The 26,270-nt window shown below is 46.5% G+C and overlaps 1 protein-coding gene across 1 annotated transcript in view; it reads right to left on the bottom strand.

Moving 5' to 3' along the window:
- Window positions 1–26,270, bottom strand: part of arrdc1b (arrestin domain containing 1b) — a 56,467-nt gene that overhangs the window by 14,915 nt on the left and 15,282 nt on the right. The window contains exon 2 of the mRNA XM_042060243.1: window positions 3,216–3,326. Within this exon, the coding sequence (XP_041916177.1) occupies window positions 3,216–3,326 (111 nt within the window). The remainder of the gene's footprint in view (window positions 1–3,215; window positions 3,327–26,270) is intronic.

The following is a 26,270-nucleotide window of genomic DNA, read 5'->3' as shown; positions in this document are numbered from 1 at the left end:
CCCAGGGTCACTGGCCAGACAAGCCCCAGCGTGCACACTAACAACACACCTCGGACAAGCTGCACTCCACCCCGGGCACGGCCAACAGGTGGCTACAGCCAGAGAGAGGGCATTCCACCCAGGTGAGGGCAAGGGGGGCATTTTAGGTTGTACAAGCATTAGAATTATGCCATGTTGGCCATTACTGATATAAATCAAATCTACTAGGACTAATACATTCACATCTAAAGTAGTCTTTAAAACCACAAAATCATTCAATAGTAAAAAGATTAAAAAACATCTCTGGGGAAAACAGATCTGTGCCACGCATCTCAACATAATCAAAGAGCATGCATTGTGAACTGATAATGTCACCATTTCCCCAGGCATACAAAGTGACTACTGTGCTACTACACTAACACCCTCCAGAGCTGCCCTTCATCTGACCTTTATCCTGTTCACACCCTACTCTGCAGACTAGGGACATCCACACATGCCCAGCCATGGTGTGATTCACAGGTCTCCTCGGTCACACATTAGGCCCTGCGACAGCTCCCCCGCATCAGCATGAACTGCATGCCTCAGTGCACACAAGAGTCCAGCAAGTGCCTGTCACGGCTTACTGGTCAGCACCCTGTTCCACAGCAATCAACGCTTTCATCAGTCCACAACCCTGTGCTGTGTTCCGCTCTGGTCTGCCGGAGCCACGCCTACGCCACCAGGGCCGGAAATGTAGTCGCTAGTCGCTTTCTCTCAAAAGGTAATTTGTCACATTTGATGTTTGCGGAAATGTAGAGATGCCCACAGTGATCTTCTGTGGAAGCAGGAAAGAAAGCAAAAAACTTGTGTAAATTTGTTTATCAAATAAAATCTCTACTATGCCTTTGTTTATCAATCTGATCAAGTTTTGTACTCATACATACAGTTGTATTAAATACTGCGGATGGATAGAAGGATGCAGTGTAGCTATAGAGATGTTGCATTAGCAATAGTCAAATGTAAATCCTTTTCTTGAAGACATATTTTCTTGTTACCGCATTGTGAAACAGATTTTACATTGCAGAGCTTTCATTGCCGCAGTTCGCAGGTGGGACTAAGGTTTATTTTGCCACAACAGTTTCTGACATCGTGCCCAAGAACTGAACTGTTGCAAGGCAAAACCACATCCCTTCCTTGAAACTGCTGACAGACAAAAGAATAAAAACAATCGGTAGTAACCTATCACGAGCAAGACAATTTGAAACTGCTGAACGACCATTTTGCCGGTAGAGAACAAAATGTGCAGAGAACATCCACAGGCACTAGATCCCCGATACTCACAGATATACACTGTTACATTGTTCCCAATGTGAGCTGGCAGACAGAGTGCATGAAGGTGACTTCAGTAACGTACTGTATTTATTGTCTGACCAAGTGGGAGACGAGGGAAAACTCCTTCCTGCAGTTCAGAGTATGAGAGCATGAGGCAGGCAGGCGGCAGCATTTAAAGTAGGAGAAGAACAAGGCATCCCTCTTAACATCCTGCTGTCCCTGTTTCACACATTCCTGGAGAACTACTCCTAATGGTTCCCACGACTCCAAAGGTGTCCACAAATGGTGCACGAAGCAGACAGGCCTCTGTAAGGCTTGGATGTGTTTCAGCTTGAATCTGGAAACAGCGAGGGTACAACTGTCTGTATGTGAACTGGAAATTCACTTAATTTTCATATTTACGATGGACATCCATTCTTTCCCTTCAGCTAACTTCAATGAGCATTTGGACCATAAGCTGCCCAGTCACAGGGGTTGCAGGTTAGGGCAGCTGTGGGGTTAATCAGTGAAGTGCATGCACATCTACAAAATTTAAACAGGTGCTGGGTATAAGACTTAGCTGACCATTGAAAAATAAAAAGATACCCACACACTGTTCTATAAGCTCCCAGAGTGGTTTATTAACAACATTTGGACCAGAGGTCTTCGTCAGGTATCAAATACCTTGAAACCACTGTGGGAGCTTCTAGAACAGTGTGCGGGTATCTTTTGATTTTTCAGCTGTGGGGTTAATCAGTGGGGCGACAGAAGAGAATGTGACTCTTGGGTCATGATGGAGGTTTCATTTCACTTGGATAGAAACTAATCTAATATAGTGACGAGGTGACCTTCAGTGAAACAGAGATCAGTTGATTGGACTGACACTGAGAAATTGCATCAAACCTGGATGACTCTTTTGAAAAACACAATAACTGCCCTTGAATGGAATCCTAAAGTCAACACCATTGCAAGTAATACAGTCTCTGTTTGAGACCTGTGATTACCCGGGCAGGAATCAACAACAGTCTCCTGAACATCACAGGGATGTTTGGTGATGTTGATCTCACATACAGTAAAAACAAGTTGATCTGGATGTGGTTGCCTTATTTGCCTTCTATATAACCAACAGCGGGGATTGCTGAGATTTATTCGAGGTTGAATACTGTTTCACTCTGTTCACTCAGAACCTTAATTAGCACAGAGAGAACACTAGAATTTCAATTTTGTCTGTTCTTGGTAAAGAACGGAACGTTCAATACGGTGACTGGAGACGTGAGCTGAACAGAATGGTAGCGGTAATTTGCAGCTCATTAAAACGAGTTGAAATTAAACGGCTCAATTGATTGGAGCCCTGAAAAGTACTCAGTCATGTCCCAGACCCATAAGGTTAAGATTAGTTCTCCTCCACTTGAGCAACATTTCAACTCTGCACACACTCTCATTTGAGTACCCTCAAACGGCACTTGACCACCGCTACCTAAACTATGAATACTATGCTACACCACACTATTAAAAGACAAAGGGGAAAAACACACTGCATGTAACAAACAGAGAGGTCATGGTGGCACTGTACTCATCTCATCAGTATTCTCAAAGGCAGCTTGCCAAAAATCCATCCATCGCTTGCGTTTACTATTCATACAAGCGGCCTGGGCCCACGTGTGCGCTTGCTGGGAGAGATGAGGGCCGGAGCCCGGAGGATTACTAGTGATCTTTCTGAGCCTTGTGAAATTGCTGAGATGGCCCTGCCCGACTGGAGAGAACCTGTTTGAAATCCAAAATAGCTTGAAATGTATGTATGACACACACACACACACATACACACACACACACATACACACACACACACACACACACACTTCACTCCAACACTCCAATAGAAATGGAATGGAAGAATACAAAAGAGCAGAAAGGAATAGGAACTGGACAGCGGCCAGCGGACTCACCTTTGTCGGCCACAGAGAGTGTGCTGCTGAAGTACTGTTCCTCCAGCATCCATGACGTGTCGTTCATCTTGGTCGAGACGCCGCATGACCCCAGGCAGTTCACCTTGATGGCTACAAATTGGAGATTAGCAAACCAAAAAAAAAAGTCAGTCCTACTATTCACACAGCCTACAGGTATATGTGGGAATAATCTGTATTCAAAGGATTACCGAATTGAAAAAGCGTATGATTGGATTTCAGCCCCGAGCCAGAAAACTCACACTCATAATAAACAGGTAGCAGACCTTCAGCGTGAAGGATGTGAGTGTGTGCTGTTTTGCATCTTTTCTTGGCCTAGCTCTAATTGAAATACATTGAATAATTTGGCTCATGATTTTTATTTTAAAAAGTGACTTATTTTACCCAGAATTCATTGCACCATAGTCCTATTTACAGTAAGATAGTCAACAACTAAACTGTCTATAGGAGGTCTGACTATCTACTATATCTAAGCCATAGTCAAAGTCTATTTTTGTGAAACCGGTCCTAGGTTTCTAATTATTTTGGTATAAAATAAGTCAGTCTTTATTTTTGTGTAAAAGGTCTAACTTGCGTTAGACTAGTATATGTGCAAAATCAAGACTGGTCTAATAACACTATAGACCAGTCTATCTTTAGTCTATAGTATTATACCAGTCTTAATTTTGACCATATACTAGTCTAATGCAAGTTAGATTGCTTCACAAAAATAAAGACTGACCTATTTTAGACCAAAATAATTAAGACACCTTACCCCCAGGCTACCTTAGGTCTTAGATACTATGTTATCTTGATTCCACAACTGATTTCAGTTGGAAATGTGTAGCCTATTCTTGCTTATCTAAAACAAAAAACATTAAAAGAAGACCTATATATTGTAGAGGATGAAAATACCACACCTGAAGTGTCTTTTGAAAAGAGTCACTTTATCCAGAATTCATTGCACTATTAGTCCTACTTCAGATAGTAAAGAGCTAAACTGCTTTCTGGAACAGTTTAATTTAGATGTCTATATGAGTTATATATAAGTTGTCATATCAGATATCCAGACTCGGGGCCAGAAATTTAGTCCAAATATCTTGTCTACAACGTAACAAAAATACGCCATTTTAAGTGCTGAGGTCAAAAACTTCAAAAAGGTCAAAAAAAAGAAGGCACAAAAGTCCGGCAGAGTTCCGTGCAAAATTCCTTTAATGACTACATAGCGCAAAGCCTGAGTGGATCGCACGATCACACTCCCGAACAATTGTTAAACACCAACATTTATACCCCTCCTTAGATGCTGACACAACATTTGGCAACTTCGAACCCACAGGTGACGTTATGAAAGGATCGTTGTTCGGTCTTATCTTAGTCAGCAGTATTGCTGCCAAGGGTACGAACTTTTCACCGTAGCACAAGTTCAGAGGTTTACACAAAGTTCAGGGGTTTATACAGTGATCACAGGTCACACATCGTTCATGGGTTACATATCGTTCACTCGTTTTCTCTCATACTAGCTGTTTTTGAGTAGAGCCCGCCTCCGATGACGTCTTTATCTCTGCAGCTGCAAGGCCAAGCATGTTTTTTTTCAAACAGGCTTCGCCCATCCACAGTGAGACACAAAGCGACAAAGAGAGACATAGGGATACAGAGCGCACATAGGGGGAAATCTGGCAGAATAGCTTTAGTATGTTAATAGTATTAGTTAAACTTGTTATTTAAAATGTTATAAAAGTATGTTAGTTAGGAAAAGGATATTTGGTATCAATCGAACCGTAATTAAGAATTTCAGGTGCCTACAGCGCAGATTTGTACCAGAAAAAAGATATACAGCTTTGAATGGACCATGGTATAATGATTATTGGGCCAAAATCGTATTATATCACATAATAGATATTAGCTGATATCTCCCACACTGGTAAAAGGATCTTTACCAAACTTGGTGTACTTACTCACCATAAGTTCTTGATGAAATTAGTAGGTTTTTAATGTCTTGGGGTCAAAGGTCACGTGAGGTCATACTTGACATGCAATGTTTGTTTTATACCTCTCAAGCAGATTGAAGGATCCTCATTAAACCCAACACAGTTAAGTAAGCCTAAATTAACTGATAAGGCATTAAAGATCATGGGTTCACAGGTAGAGGTTAAAGGTCATGAGGCTATAGCTGGCTGAGGCATAGAATCAACTATCTGAATTGACACTAAAAAAGATTAAGACATTTATTAAAGCAAAACAAACTTTATTTTCTGTATACAGTTGTTTCAACCTCCACATCTTATTTTAGTATTGTAGTAGTATCCTCTCTGAAACCAGGGGAAATCAAAATAATTTGCTGTTAAAAATGCAAACATCTGTGTGAATACCTGTTTTAAAATAACTGTTTCAGTTCATAAATGTAAAAAGTAAAGTATTAATACATAACATTCAGTACATCAATAACAACATTGTAGTTCATTTAGACAAGCTGAATAGTAGAAGTTTTAGATTAAATCCAAACCATTTCTGTCAAACATCTGATAAACATTGTCATCTTGAGCTATTTCCTTCAACTTAAATTATAACGCTAGACAATCTATGTAAATGTCTATGTTAATAGAATAGTTTTGGAAATAAAAACTACCCTTGCATTGCACTGCAATAGTTATACTTTGTTCCCTGAAGTTGGTAGTAGGCATATAAGCAACGACAGCAGCGAACTGATATTACCTAGGATTCTACTAGGTATTATGGTGGGTTTTCAGGATGTGAAGGGATGTGATCATGGGTTTCATAAGGGTTTATACTATTGCATGGGTTTTCATGTTTTAGAAGAATGTAGTCATGAGTGTCATAAGTCTTAATGCCACTGCATTTGCTGTGAGCAGTGTGAGGTCATTGTATCTTGTGTAGGCCAGACCGACTGTCAGAGGAGTGGGGTGAGTGGAAAAGTACTGGGGGTACCAGGATGAGAGGATCTCCTCCTTACATGGTTAAGGGAGAGGGGGTGTTATCAAGCTGGTGAGGACTGGACAGGACAGGGATGAGGAGGCCACTGTGCCTTATGAGTTAGGGCCTGTCTAGCTAATAAGAGAATAAGATGAGAAGGCCTTATTTCACCATACTGGAAGTAAACAAAAAAACGTAGGGTTACACTATTTTACTAGCCTGACGAGCCAGACCCACATTAAAATGTAGCGTCTGGGCACTCACCGTTCGCAGTACTCAGTCCGAGGGGCGGGATAATCGGTTGTCTTTCAAATTCCCTCTGCACGCAATAGGACAGCGCTGAGTTCCATGCGTTTTCCCACCAGCGGAGCTAGTTGGCTAGTTCAAACTTTTGCCAACTTAAAACAAGCTTAACTCGTGCCACACTGTTGGCCAACAGCAACATCCATCTTCTTTGTTTTCAAGTAGCAGGGAATTCAAGCCAAACTGTTGCAACTCTGCCATCAATCATTATGTTAAGCCCGCCTAACGACTCTATACACGATTTGATTGGCCTGATAGAAGTTTAATTTTTCGAGCTCACAAGCCAATGGAGAGTTGCTAGACTAGCCCTGGAAGCAAATGTAATTTGCTGCCGCTAGGGTGCGTCTTGATTTCTAGGCTACTATTTTACATATGTTACCTATGCATTACATAGGTTTGCATATAGTTTTATGCATGATGGGAAGATGGTTTCCACCAATGTAAGCGACCCTGCTTGGTACTGATTGGTGAAGGGTGTTGATGCAGATGGCGTGAGAGGGCTGAGGGGTATAACATATAGTGTACAGCCCTCTGTAGGGGAGACATTGTCGGGGGCCCCAGCTGATGACATCTCCTCCCTATTGCTTTGATGGTTGCTCTGGACTTTGGTTGGGCTGTACTATCATTGCAATACGGTGAATAAAGATCAACAGTCTTTGGAAAATCTTCTATCTACATTGTCTCCTTCGGAAGCCTTGTTCCAGAGTGCTAAATAGTCAAGTGGTAATTGTTAATTGGTCAATTGGATTTGGAAGTGGCCATTTTCTAGCCTGGAAAATCCAGACCCTGGATTAAGGGTCTGGCCACGAACAATGTCAGTTTAGCTCGCCTCTGGCCCGCATATATCAGATACGCCAATTTCATTGGTTCCCCGGTATGCAAGGGGTAAAAGTAACGTGCATCATTGCTCATTCCATTGTGCTCTCGCGAGAACTCTGGATTTCCAGGGTAGACATTTTCCACGACAGTATCCTGATTGGAGTGCGCTTCTCTGTTTACTTTTTGGTGCAGTACTACTAACCGCTGCTAAGAAACTAGTCCCTCAAAATGTTATGCAATCATTGAAATGCAAGGATAGAATAATGTTAGAAATAAAACTATCAACACAGACATTTACATCGACAGTCAGCCGTTATAATTTATTTGTCTGCCGTTATATGTATGTATTTACCAGGGTGTACTGTGGAGTGGGTAAGACTGTTTTTAGTGGCAGGCTGTGAAGTCTGCAACTAGAAGGACTGGATAAAACGTGTTCGAAACGGTCTCCACTGATAAATATCACAAATGCTAACTTGGAAATGAGGTCCTATGTCCAAAATCCTGAACCACCCCTTTAAAAATGTGTTGTTGCCTATAGCAATGCTATAGTAAATCAGCTTTTGCAAGCCAGTGCTACTGTGCTACTAAGATGATAGCTCACCTCCACATTGGCAGATAACGCAAAGATCTGTGCATATGCCAGGTTCCTCTTCAAGTGCTGTCTCATCATCCATTGCAGTGAAATGGAAAATAATGAATCAAGACAGTACTGAGCACAACTAAATACTGATATTCATTCCAGGGGAAAATATTTCTTCTTACAACAGTCTCATCTTTCAGAAACAAAATTTAGAGAATGAACTGCTATCCTAATAAATTGTGTCCTTTAATGTGTATTTAATTATATTATTGACATCTGATGACTGCTATGTCAGTGTACCACAGTCTGCACCATTCAGACAAACAGATAGAGAGATGGCGAGACAGAAAGGAAGTCATTTAGACTTCCTGAGATCATTTCTCTGGGTAACATGTTGCTCCAATTATGCCCCTCCCAATACCACGTTTCTTCTCTGCAGCATACACCAAGACTAGTCTACAGTGTCAGATACCACAGTGGCAGGTCTGAAACGTTCTGCAAGCTTCTTCACTCTGTCAGCTGTCAGCATAGATGTGTGCGACACCAGAACAGCAACTCTTAACACTGGACAGTTCAATGGAACCACTCTATGATGTAGGTGTACACTCTGATAGAGCCTAGTCTTTGCACTTAGCAACAACAAAAATCATGGATTTGATTCCTGGGTAGCAGCACACATAGGCTTACTGATAAGGAAATGCATAACCCACCTGGGCTGTAAGCTGCTTGATTTAAAAGCATCTGCCAAGTGGATGGATAGATAGATATGCAAATATCATTCAAATTCACCCCCATCCGCTCTGAAGAGGCTTCCCATATTCTTTAATCACTTGTGCCTAGCGCTTCCCCTGGCACACTCCCACCTCCTCTAGCCTCTCCTGCTTCAGGGCATCTGAAAAAGTCTCTCAGAAAAACATCCCCATTTACACTCCAGATAGAAGAGGTGAAAGCTAAACATTGAAAGCTGAATATTACATATGTATGGTCTCAGGTAAGCTCCAAGTTCTGGTTACAGATTTTGGTAATATACTTCCAGCTATGTAATATCCTGCAGGATATGCAAAAACATATCCTTTTTTTGGCAATAATTTCATACTCAAGCCTGAGGATGGCGACTCCCTCACCTAATATAACTCATTATCATATATAATACTGCTGACCCCAGGAGCTGCCCGCATTGCTCTGACTGCAAGCTCCCTAATCACAGGGGTCAGCCTGAAGGTCACCTGGGAGCATTTCCCTTCTGATCGATGACAGCAGCCTGCCGTGACCACAGAGGTGTGATGAGTTCATTTCCAGAGGAGGAAGTCATTTGGTTCTAATTTTGATGTGAACAAGTGTGCAATCTGCCTCTGTTCATCTCGTTATCTACCTCCCTCTCTCTGTCAGACACAAACCCACCCATACATACACACACACACACACACACACACACACACACACACACACACACACACACACACTGCATCATAATTGCAGGATGCTCTGCGCTCTTACACAATGAGTGCTGCTCTAATTTGGCCGTGGCCCGCTGCGCTCCCTTCAGACGCTGCTGTTGCTGTTGCTGCTGTCTGTGGGTTAAATAATGAGGCACCTGCCCGCCTGCACTTCAAATGAGTGATGGAGAACAGATGGACTGCCACCACGCATGGCTGAAACACTGATAACATAAACAACTTTTTACAGAATGGAAAAATAACACTCACAGTAAACATTATCTCACTTGGAGTCAGATTAAAATGTCTGATCAGATTAAAATGTCTAAAACATGTTTTATGAGATTAAAAAGTCAACCTGCTTATAGTAAAACAGAAGAGACAAGAGAGAGAAACAAAAGAGAGTGGAGAGGTAGAGAGGAGACACAGTGGTGCTGAGCCCTGAGCTCTTCTCTCCAGAGCTGATTATGCAACATGGGCGATTAGGCCGCAGGATTTAACCCCACAGCAGCGCAACAGCCTGACACACATGCCCTCTCGACTGGGCATGGAGCTGTCTGTCTACGCTAATACACACATAACACACACACACACACACACACACACATGCCTAAATGGATGCACGTATACACCATATATTAATCCAGATGTACATACACAAACAAAATGATTATTCCCACACACACACACACACACACACAATTCCACACAGTGAAACTCCAGTGCAGACAAGGACAGGAAAATCTCTCCACATATCAACCTGTATTCAAACACTGAGTTCAGAGATATGAGGCAGGTTACACAGGGAAAACAAATTAGTGTGAGAGAGAGAGAGGGGGGAGTGAGAGCAAGGGAGAGAGAGGGGGGTAGAGAGAGACAAAGAGAGAAGGAAAAAGGAGCTGAATGAACAGGTGAAGGTAAGTGATCAATCTCTCCAGCATACTAATGTCAATGTCAAATAACCATTTGACTTTGGAACTAAGTGGAGATCATTATGGTTTAGACTCACTCTAATCTATACAAAAACACACAGAAAACACACACACACACACACACACACACACACACACACACACACACAATCTGTTACAGACACACTGTCAGTCCATCTCTATTCAAACACTTCCCTTGCACTTACAGTGATACACTTGACAATGGGCTGCACACATTTACACACACTCAGATACACACACACACACACACACAAACACAAATGTGTTGATACAGACTCCACTGAGGAGAAAGCCCACACTCTGACAGTATGACAGCCTGCAGTGAGCCTGTCAGAGGGAGAGACGGCGCGCACACAAAGCTGCCCGCTCTGAGTGGCACGGCGCCTGAGTTCTGGGCACACCAAGGGGCAGTGAAATTAAAAGGTATGGGGGCATAATGAGACAGTGAAGACTGGGTGACGGGGGTCAGTCCTGGCACATGGACATGGCGCTGAGTGTGTGAGTGTGACTGGTGAGCTGGCTTTGCATGGGTGTGTTGGTGTGTGGTCTGCTTGTGTGTGTGTGTGTGTGTGTGTGTGTGTGTGTGTGTGTGTGTGTGTGTGCGTGTGTCAGACACCAAACAGGACGAGGACCACAATTGCGTCACGTTCAAAAGTTTATTTAAGGGTTGGGGGTTTCAGGGGTTCCGGGGGGGGTACAGGAGTTCCAAGAGTCTGCGTGTGTGTGTTCCCCCAGTAGCCGAACAGCGAAGGCAGGAGCTGGATGATCCGGGAAGTCCTGGGGGAAACACACACACAACAGCAATTGAAACGAAGCAGCAGTACAGTCAAGGACTAGGCGGTATTCGTAGAAGAGGGACGGAAGGCAGGTCAAGATTACCGGGGCTGGAGAACACAGAAGTAGTCGAGCGGGTCCGGGATCACAGGCAAAGAGTCAGAGGCGTTTTCAATAAACAGGCAGGTAACTGGTGCTGGTTGCAGACGATCTGACAAGTGTGGACTGAAAAGCAAGGCTTTATATAGAGGGCATGATGAGTGGTGAATGCAGTGCAGCTGGTAGGTAACGAGGGTGAGGCAGAGCAGAGCAGGAACAGGTGGAGGTCATCAGACTTCAATCAGCACGTGTTACCAGGCAGAGAGAGAGCTCATGACAGAACCCCCTTCCTAAGGGACGGCCCCAGAAGTCCCCAAGAGTGACACCACGTCGGGAGGGCGGAGGGGAGCCGGTGGAGGGCTAGAATTCCTCCGAGCGGTCCGAGTGAACATCCTCATCCTCGGAGGGAGCTGGAGGGTCGTGGACAGAAGACGGGACAGGTACCGAGACAGGGTCAGGGTCAGGCACATGACAGGAAGCCGGGCGGGCAGGACGGTTAGGGACCCCTCTGGGGCGGCCCCTACGGATTGCAGGTTGATCAGGATGCAGACGGTGGAAGTCGGCGATGAGTGTCCGGTCCACAATCCGACTGGCTGGCACCCAGGTTCTCTCCTCAGGTCCATAGCCCTCCCAGTCGACGAGATACTGGAGGCCCCTACCTCGCCGTCTGGACCGAAGCAGGCGTCGAACGGTGTACACCAGCCCACCGTCAACGAGGCGAGGAGGAGGAGGAGGAAGCGGCACGGGGACCAGCGGGCTTTCATGCGTCGGCTTGACTTTCGAAACATGGAAAGTAGGGTGCACCCTCATGGAGGTTGGCAACTGGAGCCGGACTGCGGTTGGGCTGATGACCCTCTGGATAGGGAACGGGCCGAGGAATCGAGGTGCCAGTTTACGCGATTCCACCCGCAGTGGGAGATCCTTGGCTGACAGCCACACCTTCTGGCCAACACGGTAGGCGGGTGCCGGCGATCTTCGGCGGTTAGCCCCAGTGGCATAGCTGACAGCTGACTTGAGTAGCGTGGCACGAGCTTGTGACCAGGTACGACGGCAACGGCGGGCATAGGCGAGGGCAGACGGGCAGGACACATCTCCTTCCTGGCTGGGGAACAGGGGGGGCTGGTAGCCATACACACACTGGAAAGGTGACATACCAGTGGCAGAGCAGGTGAGGGAGTTGTGAGCATACTCTATCCACATCAGTTGTTGTGCCCAAGCCTGGGGTTTGCGAGAAACCATGCACCGCAGCGCCTTCTCCAGCTCCTGGTTTGCCCGCTCGGATTGACCATTGGACTGGGGGTGGAACCCAGAGGTGAGACTCACTGTGGCCCCTAGAAGACGGCAGAACTCCTTCCAGAATGTAGAGGTAAATTGCGGGCCTCGGTCAGAGACAACATCCCTGGGCAGCCCGTGTAGACGGAAGACATGATCAAGAACAGCCTGGGCAGTCTCTCTGGCAGATGGCAGTTTAGGGAGGGGAATGAAGTGTGCCATCTTGCTAAACCGGTCAACCACAGTGAGAATGACAGTCATCCCACCTGATGGTGGGAGGCCAGTTACAAAGTCCAAGGAGACGTGGGACCAGGGTCGTGTGGGCACAGGCAAGGGCTGGAGTAAACCAGCGGGGGGCCGAGTGGAGGACTTGTTCTGATTGCAGGTGGGGCAGGCACGGACGAATTCTCGGACATCCCTTCTCAAAGACGACCACCAAAAGCGCTGGGCAAGGAGATGGCAGGTGCGGGCGGAGCCCGGGTGGCAGGCAAGGCGGGAGTTGTGTCCCCACTGTATGACCCGGGACCTCAAATTATCTGGGACGAAGAGACGACCGTCTGGGCATGCACTGGGACTGGGATGGTCACGGAGGGCCTCTTGAATTTCCTCCTCGATATCCCAGGTCAGGGCAGCTACGACGCAGGGATCGGGCAGAATTGATGCAGGTTCCTGGGAAGGGGCGTCATCCTTATGAAACTGACGGGAGAGAGCGTCCGGCTTGGTGTTCCGAGAACCTGGGCGGTAAGACAGGGTGAAGTTGAATCTGGTGAAAAACAAGGCCCAGCGGGACTGTCTGGGGTTAAGACGTTTGGCATTGCGGATGTATTCGAGGTTTTTGTGATCGGTCCAGACCAGGAACGGAACTGTGGACCCCTCCAGCCAGTGACGCCACTCCTCCAGGGCAAGCTTGACAGCCAACAGCTCACGGTTTCCGACATCATAATTGCGCTCTGCAGGTGAAAGCCGGCGAGAGAAAAATGCACAGGGGTGCAACTTGTTGTCCTCCTCTGCCCGTTGAGAGAGTATGGCCCCGACTCCCACGTCTGAGGCATCCACCTCGACAACGAACTGCCGGTCTGAATCCGGCATCTGGAGGATGGGGGCAGTGGTGAACCGGGCCTTGAGGGTATGAAAGGCTGTGTTGGCCTCTGGGGTCCAGGAAAAGGGGTGTTTGATGCTGGTCAGAGCTGTGAGGGGAGCGGCGACGGAGCTGTAGTTCCGGATGAATTTCCGGTAGAAATTGGCAAAACCGAGGAATTGCTGCAGCTTCTTCCTATTCCCCGGAACTGGCCAGGAGGTAACTGCCGAGACCTTTGCGGGGTCCATCTGGATATTGCCTTCAGCGACGATGTATCCCAGGAATGACACAGTCTGAGCATGGAACTCGCATTTCTCCGCCTTGACATAGAGAGAGTTCTCCAGGAGCCGTCGAAGAACCAGCTGGACATGACGGGTGTGTTCGGACAGAGTTCTGGAGAAAATTAAGATGTCGTCCAGGTACACGAAGACGAATTTATTCAGCATGTCCCGCAGCACATCATTCACCAGCGCCTGGAATACCGCTGGGGCGTTGGTGAGGCCAAATGGCATTACCAGGTACTCATAATGGCCGGTGTGGGTGTTGAATGCTGTCTTCCACTCGTCACCCTCCCTTACTCGCACTAGGTGGTAAGCATTTCTAAGGTCCAGTTTGGTGAAAATAGTGGATCCCTGGAGCAATTCAAAAGCAGAGGTGAGTAAAGGCAGAGGGTACCGGTTCTTCACTGTGACATCATTCAGACCTCGATAATCAATGCAGGGGCGAAGAGAACCATCTTTCTTTCCCACAAAGAAGAACCCGGCACCAGCAGGAGAGGAAGACGGGCGGATGAGTCCAGCTGCCAGGGAGTCCCTGATGTAATCCTCCATAGTTTTTCTTTCAGGAGGGGATAGTGAGTAGAGGTGACCTTTGGGTGGAGCAGTCCCAGGGAGGAGATCAATGGCACAGTCGTACGGACGGTGTGGGGGCAGAGATGTGGCTTTGGTCTTGTTGAACACCTCTCGGAGGCCATGGTAACATTCAGGGACATTAGAAATGTCGTGGGCAATGCTGCGGGGTACTGAGCCGGGGGGCAGCGAGGCAGCACGCAAACAGGTCAGGTGGCAGGCATTTCCCCACTCTTTCACAGTTCCGGAGGCCCAATCGAGGTGAGGATTGTGGAGACGGAGCCAAGGGTAGCCCAGGATTAGGGGTTGGCCTGGAGAGCTGAGCAGGTGGAAGCGGATGGTCTCTCGGTGGTTTCCTGACACCATCATTGAGATGGGGGCTGTGATGCTGGTAACTGTGCCAATTGCGTGACCGTCCAGGGCCCGGGCTGGAACAGGAGTGGACAAGCGATGGCTTTCCAAGCCCAGCTGACGAGCAAGTCCTGTGTCAATAATGTTTGCTTCTGCGCCAGAGTCCACCAGGGCTGCCAGGGTGTGGGTGGAATCAGACAGGTGAAGACAGACTTGGATGAGGGGTTTACGGCTGATGGAGGGCTGAATGTTCATTGAGCTCATCCGGATTCCTCCTACATCTGGTGAGCTCCGGCTTTTGCTGGACAGGTGGCGACTCGATGACCATCACCACCACAGTACAGGCACAAGTTGGAGGTGATGCGTCGCTGGCGCTCTGCAGGGGTTAGGGAGGTGCGGCCGATCTCCATCGGTTCAGACTGGTCCGGCTGGCTAGATGGTGTGGCAGGTGCGGACAGAAGGGCAGTTGGGACACTCCGTGTGCTGGTGGATGGACTCTGGCGCCCTCTCTCATGACGGCGGGCCTGGATCCTGCGGTCGATGCGGACAGCCAGAGCAATGGCTTCATCAAGAGTGGGGGGTTGATCATGGGAAACCAGCTCGTCCTTTATGTAGTCCGCCAGGCTGTGGAGGAAAGCATCCACCAATGCTTCCATGTTCCAGGAGCTCCGACTTGCCACGGTTCGAAAGTCGATGGAGTAATCCGCAACAGTCCTTCTGCCTTGGCGAATACTCATCAGGATCCGAGATGCCTCGGCTATTGTGGATTCCAAATCGAATACCTTGAGCATCTCCTCTGCGAATAGGTTGAAGGTTGCACATGCTGGGGTCTGGCGCTCGAACTCCGCCGTTCCCCAGAGTCGAGCTCGGCCCGTCAGGTGAGTGATCACGTAACCGACCCTCGCCCCTTCAGTGGCAAAAGTCCTGGGTTGCAGGGTAAACTGGACACGGCAGCTCGTCAGGAACGCCCGTACCTGGGTTGGGTCGCCGCTGAACCGCTCTGGATTGCCGATCCTGGGTTCTGGGGCTCCGGCAGCCACGGTAGCAGTGGACTGGGCAGGAGACTTGGGTGCTGGGCCGGTGAGCAGGCTGGCTGGGGCTGGGCCGGTGGGAGCAGGCAGAGGAGAAAGGTTGGTGAGAAGTTGAATGATCATTGCAAGTTGTTGCTGTTGCTGCTGGAACTGCTGACGCTGTTGGTAGCCGGCTTGAAGTAGGGAGGCAATGTCAGCAGTGTTGCGGTTTACCTCTCTCTCTGTCTCTTCCAGGCGTTGCATGGCGGTGGGTGGTTCTGGTTCGTCGGTTTCCATGCTGGTTCGACCGTGCGCTGGGTCCATGTTTGGTCAGATCGTACTGTCAGACACCAAACAGGACGAGGACCACAATTGCGTCACGTTCAAAAGTTTATTTAAGGGTTGGGGGTTTCAGGGGTTCCGGGGGGGGTACAGGAGTTCCAAGAGTCTGCGTGTGTGTGTTCCCCCAGTAGCCGAACAGCGAAGGCAGGAGCTGGATGATCCGGGAAGTCCTGGGGGAAACACACACACAACAGCAATTGAAACGAAGCAGCAGTACAGTCAAGGACTAGGCGGTATTCGTAGAAGAGGGACGGAAGGCAGGTCAAGATTACCGGGGCTGGAGAACACAGAAGTAGTCGAGCGGGTCCGGGATCACAGGCAAAGAGTCAGAGGCGTTTTCAATAAACAGGCAGGTAACTGGTGCTGGTTGCAGACGATCTGACAAGTGTGGACTGAAAAGCAAGGCTTTATATAGAGGGCATGATGAGTGGTGAATGCAGTGCAGCTGGTAGGTAACGAGGGTGAGGCAGAGCAGAGCAGGAACAGGTGGAGGTCATCAGACTTCAATCAGCACGTGTTACCAGGCAGAGAGAGAGCTCATGACAGCGTGTGCAATTCCAGCTAGTCTCCTCTTCAGTGTAGGTTAACGTTATTCTAATGCTGTAGCTATAACTCTGTAGTTCAAGGTTCAAATGTTAAAATGCTTAAATGTTAATAGCTTTAATGTTATTATATTTCTGTAATTGTAGCTCTGTAGCTTAAATGTTAAAATGCTTAAATGTTATTCCATTGCTGTAAGTCACTTTGGATAAATGTGTCCGCCAAATTAATAAATGTAAATGTAATGTAAATGTCTCTCTCTCTCTGTGTGTGCATGTGTGTGGGTGTGTAGAGTGTGTATGAGAATGTTATCACACAGGAGTCATACTCCCATGCTGACACCAAGCACACACAAATACATTACACACACACACACACACACACACACACAGTCACACACACGCACACACAGGCGTGGCAGATGGTGCCACTCTGCTGGCAAGGCAGCTGCCCCTCAGTTGGCACGTTAGCAGTGGTGGGATTCATCTCCGGGACAATAATAACAAACACACTTACACACACACACACGAACACGTGTAGACACACACACACAGAAAGAAAAAAGAGAACAAATCTTGGAGTATTGGAGAAAGACAAAGCAGTCTGTTAAAGCAACACAGACACACACACACATCCCACACACACACACACAGACACACACACACAATGAAAAGGGGTAAATGGGCATTAAAGTAGCCACGCCATCTGCTCCAGGCCATATGCCCGCTCTGCTGAGGGCATACTATAGGGGAGGGTGGTCACACCAAAAAGCATCATACCATACCAATGCCACCTTCACAAGCCTCTAGAGTACGCACACACAGAGGGCAGGGGACCCACATCATCACACACGGCTACAGCCTCCAGAAAACCCGCAATACAACAAATGCATACAACACTGACTGGTGGCAGTAGCATCTACCTAAGTATAAGTGTATAAGTATAAATACTCTTTTGATCCTGTGAGGGAAATTTGGTCTCTGCATTTTTCCCAATCTGTGAATTAGTGAAACATACCCAGCACTAGGGATGTAACGATTACCGGTATAATGGTAAACCGCGATAAAAATGTTGACGATAATTACCGTTTTCATTTCAAACATCATGATTATCACTGTTGATTACCGCGGTGTGGAAACCGTGTGTTTAATCCTTCCCAGCTTCATCTGAGCCTGGTTTTATATAATAGGCCTGGTACAATGGAACAAAACTGGTACCCTACTGATTCTGTTGTCTAATTGATGGTTTTAACTACGATTCGGACCTGATTTTAAAAGGCGGAACTTTTTCACCGCAAAATGTGCACTGTATCATGTAGCCACTCTGCGTCTTTTTATGTTCACGTCCACATTAAATCCATTCCACTCACGTTATCAGGAGAATACAGTAGCCTAGAGTGGTCTCACTTATTGCATCCAAATAACAGAAATAGCAAACTCCAAGTTATGGTAGGGTAAGTTAAGCTATAAGCACATAACCAATTAAACATGAAGAAAAAAGTGAACGGGACACTTTTTGAAACTATTTCAGCTTGTGTAGGCCTATCAGTGCTTTCTGAACATATTGAACACACTTTTAGAAATACCGTGATAATACCGAAAACCTTGATAATTTTGGTCACTATAACCGTAAGGTTAAATTTTTTATACCGTTACATCCCTACTCAGCACACAGTGAGGTGAAGCACACACTAATCCCGGCGCAGTGAGCTGCCTGCAACAACAGCGGCGCTCAGGGAGCAGTGAGGGGTTAGGTGCCTTGCTCAAGGGCACTTCAGCCGTGCCTACTGGTTGGGGTTCGAACCGGCAACCCTCCGGTTACAAGTCTGAAGCGCTAACCAGTAGGCTATGGCTGCCCCCGTTGGAGTGAAAGGTGCTGTTGTAGGATCAGTTTAGAATTCATAATAATGCAAAAATGTCTCTAAAACCGGCCTCTGACCTGAAATCAGCAGTCCAATATAAACTTAGCATTTTCAGTGCATACAAAGTTATTTTGGGGGTACAACTCAATTAAGGTGATGATACTTAAGGCAACTTTTTGAGCAATGTTGCTGGGTAATGTTTTTGAGTATTGTGGCTCTGGTGCATTCTCATTGATATTGGGCAACATATACTTTTTTGGAGAAAAGAAATAGGCAAATTGTTATGATCAACAAAACAGACAAGAAGTAACAGGTTATGCAGTTGGCGAGCAGCATTGCTCAAAAAATTGCTCCATGAACTAAAATTGTGGTCTTGGCACGTTCCCATTGATATTGATCAACATTTGATCAACATTTTCCCAAAAGAACTTTTATCATCAGTAGGCAAATGTTCATGATCATCCAATCAGAACACATGGAACTGGTTATGTGGTTGTCCAGCAACATTGCTCAAAAAGTTGATCCATGCATCATCAAGGGGCAGCGCATTCATGTCAGCGGCAATGTGTGGGGCGCTTAAGGGTCTGAATACACAATCTGGTGACCAGTTTTTTTGTGCTTAAGCCACAGCCCTCATGAATCAAGAAAGAGTGGAATATGCTAGTCTCCCATACAAACCAACAACTTGTTCAGATTTGCGTGCTAATTCCAGTCCAAGCCAGTATTTGGTATGGTCAAATCATACGATAATCCTTATCTTCTAATCTGCATCTCTATGGCATTGATGGGGTGTGTATGGATTGGAAACATGTACGGGCACATACTTGAATCCTTTCCCTAGAGCATGTTGTGTGGTTTAATAGATAGGAGACTCTGATGGAATATAAAACAGCATCAACTGCTCCATTGCTCTTGCCATCAAAGAATAACACCAGTGGAATACTTAATATGCATGGATCATCGTCTGCCTTCAGTCTGTCCCTCAAACATCTTCACAGACTCATGTGCGGCACATTAGAGTGGAACACATATCTAAATGCCTCTCAGAAACAGTGTTCTAAGGCGGTTCCCCACGTTCTCTGTTCTCTTGCCAATCACTTTGCCTCCCACATGGAAGAGTCGTTCCTAATCTTACATGCCATCAGTATTTCTGGCGTTCCACCTGCACCTCATCTCCACTGGGGGAGATTCTCCCGCCTTCGGCCCCATTATGACTGCACAGTGCAAACATATCGCTACATTTTTATGGGCTCTGCGTCGATACATCCACCAGAGGGTTGCCTGACCTTGAAGCAAGCGAGCTGAAGGTTAAGGACCCGCAGATATATCTGAAGCCGGCCTCCTGTGTCTGCATGTAACTACTATTTCCTATCCTTAAAGGGGTGGTTCAGGATTTTGGACATAGGACCTCATTTCCAAGTAAGCAAGTGTGATATTTATCAGTGGAGACCGTTTTCAACACGTTTCATCCAGTCGTTCTAATTGCAGAGTTCGCAGGTGCTAGGCTAGCGCAAGTCAACGGTATGTGCTAGCCTGCCACTAAAAACAGTCTTACCTACTCCAAAGGACACTTGAGGCAAATTCCAGACAATCGATGTAAATGTCTGTGTTGATTTGCCTTGGGTGTACTTTGGAGTGGGTAAGACTGTTTTTAGTGGCAGACTAGCACATACCGTTGACTTGCGCTAGCCTAGCACCTGCGAACTCTGCAATTAGAAGGACTGGATGAAACGTGTTGAAAACGGTCTCCACTGATAAATATCACACTTGCTTACTTGGAAATGAGGTCCTATGTCCAAAATCCTGAACCACCCCTTTAAGTGCCAGCCAGAGCTCAGAATCAAATAAGCCATTCAGTTCAGGTCCAGTTATAACACAATTATTCAGTACAGTGTGATGGGGATGTGTTTCATGCAATAAGCAGGATGCTATCAGAGAGGCTGTTACAGTGTCTGAGCGAATAGCACTCTGTGGAGGGAGTCTAAGCACATTCCTTAGCGCTGCCATCTGCACAATAACATCTGTCTCTTCTCTCCTCCCTCGATTTGTTTGAGTCTAATTTAGCTATATCTTCAGTGTGTGGAGTTGCGTGTAGAGTTCTTCTTCCTGACTTGTTGGTGGAAGCAGTGCAAGTCGAGGATGACACAGAAGCATGTCTCTGCAAACCGCACCGGCTGTTTGCAGTGTCGGGCCTGCTCTTGAGCGGTGTCTCGACGACACTGCAGCTTGTTTCCAAAACCACAGTCATCTCTGGCGTTTTTAGGGGTAGGGGGTGGGGGTACTTGGGGCTCCTGGCAGCTGGCTGCAACTGAGATCCTGTTCACCAACCGAGGGCTTTCGGTTCCTCCAGACAACAGCTGGGCAAATGAAAGGGTTCTGTAGATTACATACGAGCGCTGTCTAGTCATTCAGGAAGTGTTTTGTGGGGGAGGGCTGAGGAAGAGTGCTGGCCCTGGGGGACTGGAACATTGTTCACTGGCGCGTTAATGGCTGAGGGATTTCTGAGAAGCGTTCGGGAAAGGCCTGCGATGGTTCCTGAGGGTTTTGGTTTCCTCAGTAAGAGTGAGAGAATGCATAAACACAGCCATAGCCAAAACGCTTCTGTGGACACTAAAACCTGCTCTATTGGAACAGTCAGTGCACTGGTATTGAGGTTACACGTTAGTGCCCTGATGACTGATAGAGATCAGCAGTAGCTATTGGCATCATGGGAGTGTTTTTCCAGGTTATCATGCTCATCATGTTTGTTTGATGCAGAATTCCTTGGCAAGGAGATATATTGAGAAACTGTCTGTTTATTGTCATAAAATGCTCAAATATCTCAGAGCTCTTTCAGTTTCACCTTCTTTCACTGGTCTAAGTGACTGGCCCTGTGTTTCACAATCAACAGATCTGAACATGTTACATCAAAACTAACACTGACTATTTATTAACCTGCCTAACACAATACTCTGAATAAGAAACTGTAATGCCATGTAAACAGCATTTTCTGATTAACCCAAAAATGTTTGTCTGTTATTGTGTTTCCCTGCCTTTGTCTTTGTTGTATTGTTTTGTTTATTTGTTATTGTGTTTCCCTGCCTTCCTACTATGTGAAGTGACCTTGGGTTTGAGAAAGGCGCTATATAAAATAAACTTACTATTATTATTATTATTATTGTTAATAAAGGTATACTCAGGTTAGCAATGATGTTACCATGTAATGTTACTAAGTCACATTATGCAGACATGTATAACTTAATCACACTATAATGTCCGAGTTCTCACAGCATCCCTTTAAACGTACTGTAGTCACTGACACACTGAGCGTGTTGTTTTGTGTTGGTGAAGCTCAGCTCAGCACTGGCATGGTGGGAGCACCACATGCAGAGAGTAGGGTTGTGGCCCACTGGCCCAGATAAGCACACAGCCTGCAATCACTTTTCCTGAAGAGACACAAATGGCAGAGGAGTGTCCCTCGAGCAACCTCCATCCCATAGGACACACAGGGAGTGTGTATGTGTGTGTGTCTTTGTGTGTGTCTTTGTGTGTGTGTGTGTGTGTGTGTATGTGTGTATGAGTGTGTGAGGAGAGGTTCTTAAAAAGCACAAAGCTAAAAGTAGGTGTACAAATATTTGTATGTATATAATACAGAGAGTGAGTGTGTGTGTGTGTGTGTGTGTGTGTGTGTGTGTGTGTGTGTGTGTGTGTGTGTGTGTGTGTGCGAAAGAGAGAGAGAGAGAGAGAGAGAGAGCAAAAAAGAGAAACAGACAGACTGACAGACAGAGTGTGTGCATGGGTATTCATCTGCTGACATCCCCTGGAAACCACACAATCCCACCCAGACGTTTAGCCAGTTCAACATGTGCCAGAGACAAAAGTAGAGGACTCTCTTTGTGTGTGTGTGTTTGTGTGTGTGTGTGTATGTGTGTGTGTGTGTGTGTGTGTGTGTGTGTGTGTGTGTGTGTGTGTGTGTGTGTGTGTGTGTGTGTGTGTGTCTGTGTGTCTGTGTGTCTGTGTCTGTATGAGATAGAGAGGGAGAGAGTGATAGAGACAGTATACAGTGATATGAGACATCAGCACAGTATGAGTGAAGGGCTGTGTGTGGTGTACTTGTGTGTGCATGTCTTGATATGCCAGGCACAGAATGATGGCACAATGTGCCTGCCACTATTTCTGGCTGATGTGACTGGAGACCTGTTCTCCCAACTCCTATCTGGTGCCAATCCCATAGGAATACATGCTTATTTTTGCTCACTCTGCATTAGTACTGTACTTCCCACAACATAATTACAACCTGTGTTTGTTTGCTTTTCAGTTTAAAATATTAATGTTAACATGACAAATTGATTACCTCATATAAAGAAAAGAATCTGAGACAGAACACATTTGTAGGTTACAAATATTACTATATTACTATAGTATATATAGCTCAGATATATAAATCTCTCTCTCTCTCTCTCTCTCTCTCTCTGTGTGTGTGTGTGTGTGTGTGTGTAAATGTACTTTCAGGGCACATTTTTTCCACACAGCTATTGTGTCATAAGACAGTGTAGTAGGTCAGGTGTGTGTGTGTGTGTGTGTGTGTGTGTGTGTGTGTGTGTGTGTGTGTGTGTGTGTGTGTGTGTGTGTGTGTGTATGTGGGCCTTAGAACTGCCGGAATAACTGTGACGTCCTTAAGCTTGTGTCAATAACACTTGCAATAACACCCAAAGCACCAGGGCACAACAAACAGTTTCCCTCTTCCAGGCACCAAGTGAGTGAGGGGAAGTGAGTGAGAGAAGAGGAGAGGAGAAGAGAGGAGAGGAGAGAAGAGAAGAGGAGAGGAGGAGAGAAGAGGAGAAGAGGGGAGAGGAGGAGAAAAGATAAGAGGAGAGGCAAGGAGAGAAGATGAGAGGACAAGAGAGGAGAGAAGAGAAGAGGAGAGAAGAGGAGAGGAGAGAAGATAAGATAAGAGGAGAGAAGAGGAGAGGACAGGAGAGGAGAGAACAGAAGAGAAGAGGAGAGGAGAAGAGCGGAAAGAAGAGGAGGGGAGGAGAGTAGATGAGGAGAGTAGAGGACAGGAGGGGAGAGGAGGGGAGAGGAGAGGAGAGGAGAGGAGAGGAGAGGAGGGGAGAGGAGAGGAAAGGAGAGGATGAGAGGCCAGTGGAGGACGACACTGAGACAGAAAGGCCAGCCACGGTCTCCGGAGAGGGATTTTCTTTCTGATTGCAGCTCCCCTGTGCCTGGAAGCCGACTCTGGCCCCTGAACCTTCTGCTTGGCTCTGGTTTCATCACTGGAGGTCTGGGGCCACACAAACGTGTCTAAAAATAAAAGAATGGCTGTGATTGTCCCCTCTGTAGAACAACTGGAGGTTGGGCCAAGGTTTTTTATTCACCAGCTTGAGGAGGGTCACACTGAGCTGCGCTTACAGCACAAATAGCAGGCTTGTGGACTGGTTAATGAGTATCCACATAGACTGAACACAAATGCAAATAATTCAATGGGGGGGGGTGAGACAGTGAGAGAGAGTGAGGGAGGAAGGGAGAGAGAGAGGGAGAGAAAGAGAGGAAAGAGAGGGGGACAGAGAAGGGGAGGGAGAAGGGGGAAGGAACAGCACAGGGAGAACAAAAAATCACCATGGTAACAGCCAGCTACTCAAGCTGGGGTGCAGCAGCCAATCAGAAGCTGAGGCTGTAGCCATGCAGCCGGAATCTGACCCCATGTGACATCATTGCTGTGCAAAAAAAATAAAAAATGAGTCAGCATGTGGGTATGGCAGACCGTGTTGGCTCGATGATGGGCAGACGTCAGGGCAGTCAATGATACTCCCTTTCCTCGACCATCATCGCCTTCCCACCTCCACACACACAGACACACACACATACAAACACACACTCACACACACACACACACACACACAGAGACACGATATCTTAAAGGCTTAAATACGTGAGTGAGGTTTCAGTTGAAATGCATCCAGTAACAGAGGCCCTGACTGTACTTGTGGGAGGCCTTGCTTCTGGTCTTGTGGAGAACAATGCAGACGAAGGCGGCTCTTTATCTCTCCACAAAAGCAAGAAGCTGACGGGACTCACCACCAGACAATGCTGGGTTTGTGTCTGAGCCCGTGGCTGAGGTTTCATTTTCAACTGGGTCGGGAGTATTAATGAAGGGATTAGACATGTCATCTCTGTGTGTGTGTGTGTGTGTGTGTGTGTGTGTGTGTGTGTGTGTGTGTGTGTGTGTGTGCTAAAGAGAAAACCGCATGGCGTGTGAAGCATAAGGGGATCCAGTCAGTGAGCGCATAAGGAAGCGCTGTTACAGATGATGTGAACAGACACAGCCACTTATCGAAATGACGAAGCATAAATACAAACACACACACACACACACACACACACACACGCACACACATTCGAATACACACACAGTACATACACATTGTCTGTGTGTATGCCTTACACTTGAATGCACAATTCTAAAGTGATTTCACACTTTCTTGACTGCTTGTAGCAGCACGTTCACCGGCATGCCACTGACCTCATTTGAACCTCCATCTCTTCCTTAAACCAAAGCCACACTAGTGCTCAAAGAATACAGTCTTTTCATGCTAAATAAGGAGCCAAAACACTGAACCTCCATTGAACTTGGAAATCGCACTCACAGTTGTCTAATAGCAACCTGCCAAGGCTCCATCTCTGTAGACCACAGACAAGAGGCTCTTCTCATGTCTACAGTAAACACCCAGCTCAAATGAGTCATGGTGGGAATGCTATGTCTTTTGAGATATAGATGTTCCCACACACATCTGTGTTAAGTTACAAAACCCGGCGCATTTACAGAATTAACTGTCAACTGCCATTTTTTCAATCAAAGATGTGTGCTTTCCAAAACTGTTTAAGTGGTATTTCTCAGGGCTTGTATTCTCAACTTAAACACTGCTCAGATTCAGATGTATCTACTGTATGCTAATGTCATAGATGGGCCTCAGGAGGGTTGCACAGTACAAGTCTAGGTCTATTACAAACAAATGATCACATGGCTTTAAATTCAATCACTAACAGAATTGGTAGTCATTAGGTAAGCCATAGAGTACATTAGGAGGTTTCAACAAAAAGGCCTGATGTCATTTCAGTCCCCTGCCAACAGAACCTGGAGATAAGAATACATTCTTTTGACAGTGTTCTCTGGCCTGGTGCGCCGTCGGTAACTAAATCCAGCCTAATTCAATCTTACAGCACAACACACACAAGAGTCCCTGTCCCACTGTCCCTTTTCTTCAGCACTTCTAGCCTACCAATCACTCCCACTCTCAGTATCTCCCTCTCTCTCACACTCACTCACTCACTCACTCACTGTCTCTCCCTCACTCTCTGTCCTTCTCTCTCCATACCCCCCCCCCCCCATTCCTCCCTCAGAGTTTCTCCACCTTGTTGATCTGCAGTCCATTCTTGACTCACATTTCTCTGCTGTCTTCCACTCTGGGCTGAACCTGATTCCGAGCAGGGGCCCAACAGGGGCCAGGGTAAGGACAGTACGCACACTATGCAAGTTGCATTGGGCCCCGCAAGTTTATGAAGACCCCCTCCCTCAATTATATTTTGGCGCATCAAATTTGTCACATACAGAAGCTTCAAGTTACATAGCCTTAGATAGAATGACACAAGAAAATCAACAGTTTAGACAGGAGTAGATTTCATATTTGTAGGTTGTTGAAGTGTGGACTATAACTGCTTATATAACTAATCCAAAATGGGGTGGGATGATTGTATTGGGAGCATTGGGGTGTGAGGTGCGACTGTAAAAATTGGGGTGAAGCGATGAGGATGGAGCGATATCAAAAGAGACAGAAATATGCTGAGAGACCAAGAGAGAAAGCGAGAGAAGAGTCAAATTGAA

The sequence above is a fragment of the Alosa sapidissima genome, chromosome 13, assembly GCF_018492685.1.
Source record: "Alosa sapidissima isolate fAloSap1 chromosome 13, fAloSap1.pri, whole genome shotgun sequence".
NCBI classification, from domain to species: domain Eukaryota; kingdom Metazoa; phylum Chordata; class Actinopteri; order Clupeiformes; family Clupeidae; genus Alosa; species Alosa sapidissima.
The sequence above is the reverse complement of the archived record's forward strand: the minus strand, read 5'-3'. Positions and strand labels throughout refer to the sequence as shown.